Here is a 7,523-nt window from a genome sequence, read left to right as displayed (position 1 = left end):
GAGGGAGGGAGGGAGAAAGAGAGAGGAGGGGGGACAGTAAAACAGGAGACAGGCAAACAGACTGATGTAGACAGATTGAGAGACAGGCAGGCAGGCAGACAGGCAGACAGGCAGGTAGACAGGCAGACAAGCAGAAAGACAGGCAGGCAGGCAGACAGGCAGACAGGCAGACAGGCAGGTAGACAGAGAGGCAGGCAGATAGACAGGCAGGCAGGCAGGAAGACAGACAGACAGACAGACACACAGACAGACATACAGAGAGACAGACAGACAGACAGGCAGGCAGGCAGACAGGCAAACAGAGAGACAGACAGACAGGCAGACAGGCAGACAGACAGGCAGACAGGCAGACAGACAGGCAGGCAGACAGGCGGTTAGGCAGATAGGCAGGCAGGCAGACAGACAGACAGGCCGACAGACAGGAATAATAATAATAATAATTAATAATTTTGCCATTTAGCAGACGCTTTTATCCAAAGCGACTTACAATTACGAATTACAGGGACATTCCCCCTGGAGTAAGTGAGGGCTAAGTGCCTTACCCAAGGGCACACTAGTAGTGGTGTGGCTTCAGGCGGGATTTGAACTCACAACCTTCCGATCACAAGTCCAACTCACTATCCACTACTAGACCACCACTACCACTACAGAAAGACAGACAGACAGGCCGACAGACAGGAAGACAGACAGGAAGACAGACAGGCAGACAGACAGACATGCAGGCAGACAGACTGATGTGACAACAGACAGACAGACAGGCAGGCAGGTAGACAGACAGACAGACAGGCAGGCAGGCAGACAGGCGGTTAGGCAGACAGACAGACAGACTGCAGTGGTATTACTAGCCTATTTTCCGTCCTCTAACAACTCAAACGATTCAGTGTGAGCGGCCGACGCGTTGCCTTGCTTATGCCTGGCTGACAAACCTCATGAAATATTCACCGGGTCTTTGACACCGTCAGATACAGAGAGCACCGTTCACACAGAGCAGTCAATAGAGCTGTCGAGTGAAATACCTTCACAGATCACAGCACTGACTCGATTTAACCCCCCAATGACGAAACCCACAGAAGACTCACTCCTTTAATAAGGTTTTTAAAAGGGCAAGGGCATTTCTTTTTTTATTAAAAGCAACGTCAATCGAAGCCTATTTAATCGTGCCTGGAAGCAGTTTGACATTTAACCCATATTCATGCTGTTAGACCCAAATAAGTGCGGCTACGCTAAGTTAAGCCGAAGAGGAGCGCAGAGAGAGCCGGCTCTGATTTGGCTTCTATTTCTAACGCCCTTGACCGCTTCATTACCCCCCTGTCTCCGTCGGTAACGGAGTGTTCCGGAACGCTGATACTCCATCACTCCGTCCACCAAGACAGGCTTGAAGGGGCGGTAGGAGATAAAGCTGTGAGAATTGGCTGAATAAATTTTACGTGGCGATTTTTTACGGGCGCTTACCGGAACCCTGAGAGGGACACAGGATATTGAAGTGGGATCTGAGAGAGCGTCACAGTCACAGCCCATACATGCACACAGGGAGACGCCTCACATCTCTCTCAGCCCCCTGGGGGATTTTAGCTGATTGGTCGACGGTAAACAGGGACCATAACCCAAGGAGAGGATAACCAACGTCCCCAAAGGAGAGGCTCTTAAAATGCGACGGCCATCTTGTTTCCCCTCGCCTTGGCCTGCCGGGAAGCGAGTCCCCCACCCGCCCACCCACCCTCCCACCCAACGACCCTGTGTTTTTCATTTCTTCAAAGTGCATCTTCCCAAGCACACACACACAAACCCACGCGCACACGCACACGCACACACACACACACACGCACACGCACACGCACACACACACAAACACGCACACACACACACACCAGTCTACCACATACCCTACCCCACACCACCATCAGTTGCCTTAATTAAGAGACCCATAAAAAAAGAAAATAATCGTAAATCAGGCTGAACCCAATACAGACACACTCACAAGATCTACCCTTGCAGAACCACCCCGGTGCGCCAGATAAGGAAGCCAATATCCTAACAGGCCGATAATTGAAAGCGGCAGGGACAGATGTGCCCTGTCCTTTCCCCCTGCTCATCCCATCTGACTGAGACAATCAGGAAGAGGAAGCTCTTAATTGACTCAGGCAAGGCTGATTTGATTTGCCTCTATTGGACGTGTATCTATTGGATGTGTATCTATTGGACGTGTATCTATTGGACGTGTATCTATTAGATGTGTATCTATTGGACGTGTATCTACTGGATGTGTATCTACTGGATGTGTATCTATTGGATGTGTATCTATTGGATGTGTATCTATTGGATGTGTATCTATTGGACGTGTATCTACTGGATGTGTATCTATTGGATGTGTATCTATTGGATGTGTATCTATTGGATGTGTATCTATTGGATGTGTCTCTAATGGATGTGTATCTATTGGATGTGTATCTATTGGATGTGTATCTATTGGATGTGTATCTATTGGACGTGTATCTACTGGATGTGTATCTACTGGATGTGTATCTATTGGACGTGTATCTATTGGACGTGTATCTATTGGATGTGTATCTATTGGATGTGTATCTATTGGATGTGTATCTATTGGATGTGTATCTATTGGACGTGTATCTATTAGATGTGTATCTATTGGACGTGTATCTACTGGATGTGTATCTACTGGATGTGTATCTACTGGATGTGTATCTATTGGACGTGTATCTATTGGATGTGTATCTATTGGACGTGTATCTACTGGATGTGTATCTATTGGACGTGTATCTATTGGATGTGTATCTATTGGACGTGTATCTATTGGATGTGTATCTATTGGACGTGTATCTACTGGATGTGTATCTATTGGACGTGTATCTACTGGATGTGTATCTATTGGACGTGTATCTATTGGATGTGTATCTACTGGATGTGTATCTATTGGATGTGTACAGGGTTTCTGCAGGTTTCAGCAAGTTCAATTTAAGACTTTTTAAGACCTTTTTAATGCCACTTTAAATGGAATTTAAGACCGAAAAAATATATATATGCGATGGTTAGGGGATTCCACTGTACTACAATACAAGCATAGCATGTCAATCAATGAGACTCATTCAAGTTTACTTGTTTTGTTTATTGAACATAAAAGCTCTGGTTCAATAACTTAATTAAATTAAAAGTGCAATTAGTTGGTCGGAAACATCTAACAAAAAAACCCCATCTACTTAACACACTCACGGCATGAGCCTCAATTCTGTGGCCTTACTCTCCAGTTCTGCCTCTATTTTTTTCAAATCACACATTTTTTCTTTGTATCTCTTCCTGAGGACGTTAGACTTTGTGATGAGCTGAGCCATCAAGGTGCCGGACTTCCCCTCAGCTTGCTCAGCAAACTTGTCTGCATCCTTCTCCAGAGAATCAGATACCACTAGAAGAGTTTGCTTCTTCCTTTTCAGCTCGATGATGTGCTCTTCTGCTGCTTTTCTTTTCTGCCCTTGTGCAGCGCTTTGCCTCTTCCTCTTCTCCAGGTCTAGGTGTTCTCTGTACTTTGACCTTGCTGATCCCACCGAAGTTAGCAGCTCCTTGGTGAGAGGGACATTGGCAACCCCCCCACAAACTGCAACATAGTCACAGACCAGTCTCTGGGCAATGACAGTGTCCTCCTGAATGTTAACGGTCTCCACCTCCTTGTTAATGGAGAAGCCTCTCTCGACTGTCGCCTGCCCATGGGATAGGAGAAGAAGCTTCTGACAGAAACCCCAGAGCTCAGGGTAGGGTTGGCTGAGGTAGCCATGCAGGAACACGTCAAGCCTGGTTTCCATGGGCCGGAAGGACAGGAAGTGCTCGTTTTTAGCCTCAACAGACAGGAAGTTCCCAAACTGTTGGATAATCACATCACCTATAACAAAACAGATGAAAGGAAATATGTGAAATATTATTTACATGATTAATCCTGATTAGCAGACAGGCTTATGTCCAATTGTCCATTGGCTAATAATCAGGGACAACATTTCCAGCTTTTCTATTAACTATTCATACCAGCAGAGACACCTCCAGACAACTGCTTGTCTTGCAGTAACTTCTGCACTAGACTTTTCATTCTTCCCTGGCATCCGTCTGGGTTGGCGTACATGACTGTGGGGTCCAGACATGCCATCTGTCTCACGATGGGGTACTTCAGGGGGCTCCTGTCCTGGACTTTCTTTAGGATATTTGACATACCCGTCATGCAGTCCTTCCTAAACTCTAGGGCAGTGAGCTCCCCTACGGTCCCCTTTCTCTGGAGGTCCTGACAGATGGGTAATGTGTTTTAAATACAACTGAATGGCCTAACACAGTATTCTCTCCTGCCTGTATATGGACCATCATTTGATATAAAGTTAAGTAATACATCTAAATTACCTTGAGGGCTGCCTCAGCACCCAGGCCTATGTCGGTTGTATGGTCGGTTGTATGTCGGTATGTATGGTTGACCCAGCTCTTCTGATCAGCGACATCCAGCCTGACCAGCTGCAGTGGAGTGATGTCATTGAGATGCTCCCTCTTGACGAAACGCCTCAGCACACTCTGAAAGGGTAACAAGAAAATGCATGATGATTGTAAAGCAAGTACCTTTGATAACCACATTAACCATGAAATGCATTTCTATATAGTTATTTAAAATAATATCATATCACATATGCAATATATCAATAACAGTATGATAAGTAACCTTTACTTAGCCAAAACATAATCTTTCAGTAATTTTATGTATTGACTAAGGACGAGTTTAATTAATCAAGCCACCCAGTAGCATCTGCCATTTCTCCCTGCTCACACACACATTCAGCATGCCCACACACACTCAACTTGTTTTGCTTTTGTTGTTGATTGTTCATTATTAATTTGATTACCTTGGACAAGTCAGCCAAATCTTTGCCAAGGAATGGCATGACTGGTGTGTCAGTCTGGTACTTTGTGAGAAAGGGAGTGAAGGTCCTTGAGATGGCCATGAAGAACTGTAGCTTGGGCAAGATGAGCGGATCTCGCTGGGCTGCTTCGATGGTGTCAAATGACGCTGTCCCAGGGTTTGGCAACTTTTTTGTCTTCACTGCATCCACATACTTCACCAGTGATGGCCATACCTTTAATTCCACCATGTGTATGTATTATTTTATCATGCATGTCTATTTTATCATACATTGTGCAGCACCTTGTAACTTTGTTTAGAAAGGTGCTATATAAATCAAGATTTTAATTACCTCTATAGCCCTCTCCACAACTGGCAGGTTCTCAATCCACCGATGGCCACAGAATGGTAATGGGAAGACTGAGGATTTGGTGAGGGCAATGAAGTCATCCCTCCTCGCTGGTGTATTGTGGAAAACAAAGTGCATTGCTCTCAACACCTTGGTGGGAGAGAGGAGAATGCTGAATTAGCCATCATCTCTCATGGGGAATGACACAAAGTGTGTAAGGGAGCAATACTGCAGGTCCTTCCTCACTGCCCTATCAGACTGCTCAACCAGCAGCGCTCCCCAGTAGACCACACACACACAGACACATACCAGAACTAAACTGACAGAATGACTGAACTGTACACATAATGTGTGCAGACACTTTTGATTGCATAAACCCTTAGAAAAATAACTTAGGAGTTAATAGTATGAAACATCTGTAAATTCATGCTCTCTTTAAATCCTGTCAAGTGTCCACTTGCTGTAATATTCCAATTTGCCTTGTGGGACAAATGAAAGATTACTTCTCATAGTTATAATCATCTTACCTTCTCCAGTTGCCACATGGAGAATCCACACTTGAATGCGTTGTGTAGGGTATGGAGCCCACAGCTACCCACAACAACCAGCTGGGCACCACCATACTGCTCAGCATGCTCTTGCTGTAGAAGCTCCAGAAACTTCCAGTTAACATTGGGTCCATCCATGGAGATGGACACCATGTTCCTCAGGTTCAGTCTCTCCACACACTCCTGAGAATGACATGAATATGATGAGAATAATAACAATAATAATAAATGATGATGATAATGATGATTATAATAACAATAATAATAGCATGATTGCCAATGGTTCAATGTACTTTAACATTCTGTCTGCACACATCCTCAGTTAACAAACTATAACTCATCCATCTACTCCCTCTCCCTACGCCCTTAGATACTCTCTCTCCCCACCATCCCCCCGCCCGCTCCCGCGTCCCCTCTCCCTCTCTGTGGCTCTCTATAACGTGGAAATGACTAGACTACACCGCATCATTCCCTATGGTACGCCTACTATTATACTGAATCTACATGACATTGCCAGTATCTGCCAAAATTAATGTAAAGCTAATACTTTGTCATTGACAAAATGCACTTACCTTGAAGTGTTGCAGTAAATCTTGAGCTTTAGCGTGTCCCATGAACTGCGAGCCCAGGTAACGCGACTCCACTTGATCGCCGACCCAATACCGCACGTGCACGTCGAGTTGCTTGTTTTTTGTGGCATGATTCAAACTCTCGTCAAACATTAGAACAAAAACTGACTCGTTCACATTCGCGATCAGCTCGTTTCTGACGTAAGGAGCTAATCCGAAACGTATTATGTATGACGCCTTGTCCTTTCCACAAGCAAATGTAGTGGCGATTTGGGAGTCGGGAAACATAATCCGAAAGATATCTCCAATCCCCTCGTTGGAGGAGTAGGACTGGTGCTTTACCACTGTATTGAGAACCCACACAATCTCCGATTTCAGTGTAGGTGTTCCACCAAACGTTGCTCTGAGATCGCTAGCAGTGCTGCTAGCAGCGGCAGCCGTTGTCTGGGGCGCTGAGCCCGGGGCAGACACGCAGAACTGGGAGATTCCTGGCGTCTGCTGTTGGCCCTTAGCAGACGTTTTATGCCTCTCGCTTTTTAGGTGGCTCTCAACCGCCTTAATGCCCATGGTGCCGAGTTTGAATGTTTTCCTACACACAGTGCATCTTGCTTCTTCTGGGTAGCCGGTGGACTTAAGCCAATCGCAAAATCTTCTGTCGTCAAGCCACCTCTCGTTGAACTTGCACTTCCCCATCTCGCAGACTGGCTAATGCTAGGTAGCAAGCACTGCAGCTGACTATAACCAAAGGAACGCAAGGGGGAGGAGTCTGCGCGCTACTCAATGAAATTAAACGTTTGCTCAATAGAAAAATGCCGCGAGAAAAAGTAAAATTAAATAGTCCTGCCCCGACAATTTTAAGACGTTTGGGTAAAGTATTTAAGACCAGTTTAAGACATTTGTAATGAATTTAAGACATTTTAAGGCATTAATTTTATATACATGAATTTAAGACTTTTTAAGACTTTTTAAGGATCCGCGGAAACCCTGTGTGTATCTACTGGACGTGTATCTATTGGATGTGTATCTACTAGATGTGTATCTACTGGATGTGTATCTACTGGATGTGTATCTATTGGACGTGTATCTACTGGATGTGTATCTATTGGATGTGTATCTATTGGACGTGTATCTATTGGATGTGTATCTATTGGATGTGTATCTATTGGACGTGTATCTAT

The 7,523-nt window shown here is 45.0% G+C and overlaps 1 protein-coding gene across 1 annotated transcript; it reads right to left on the bottom strand.

The window, feature by feature from the left end:
• Nucleotides 1-3,005: 3,005 nt before the first annotated feature.
• Nucleotides 3,006-6,717, bottom strand: LOC308156346 (uncharacterized protein). Its single transcript, XM_080529684.1, has 6 exons — nucleotides 5,756-6,717; nucleotides 5,232-5,378; nucleotides 4,884-5,114; nucleotides 4,393-4,557; nucleotides 4,030-4,279; nucleotides 3,006-3,889 (listed from the first exon to the last, which is right to left on the bottom strand). The coding sequence occupies exons 1-6, from the start codon at nucleotides 5,927-5,929 to the stop codon at nucleotides 3,225-3,227; spliced, it is 1,632 nt and encodes a 543-aa protein (XP_080385810.1). The 5' UTR covers nucleotides 5,930-6,717; the 3' UTR covers nucleotides 3,006-3,224.
• Nucleotides 6,718-7,523: the final 806 nt, after the last annotated feature.

Source organism: Nansenia antarctica (assembly GCF_963989245.1).
Source record: "Nansenia antarctica genome assembly, chromosome: 4".
Lineage (NCBI taxonomy): Eukaryota > Metazoa > Chordata > Actinopteri > Argentiniformes > Microstomatidae > Nansenia > Nansenia antarctica.
The sequence above is the reverse complement of the archived record's forward strand: the minus strand, read 5'-3'. Positions and strand labels throughout refer to the sequence as shown.

What these genes read in the sequence shown, in the direction of transcription:
- LOC308156346 (XM_080529684.1), bottom strand. Translation starts at nt 5,929, where the DNA reads ATGGTGTCCATCTCCATGGATGGACCCAATGTTAACTGGAAGTTTCTG. An exon ending in ATTTGGCTGACTTGTCCAAG is followed by an intron (nt 4,558 to 4,883) that starts GTAATCAAATTA and finishes TTACCCTTTCAG; the next exon opens with AGTGTGCTGAGGCGTTTCGT. An exon ending in GTGCTGAGGCAGCCCTCAAG is followed by an intron (nt 4,280 to 4,392) that starts GTAATTTAGATG and finishes CCCATCTGTCAG; the next exon opens with GACCTCCAGAGAAAGGGGAC.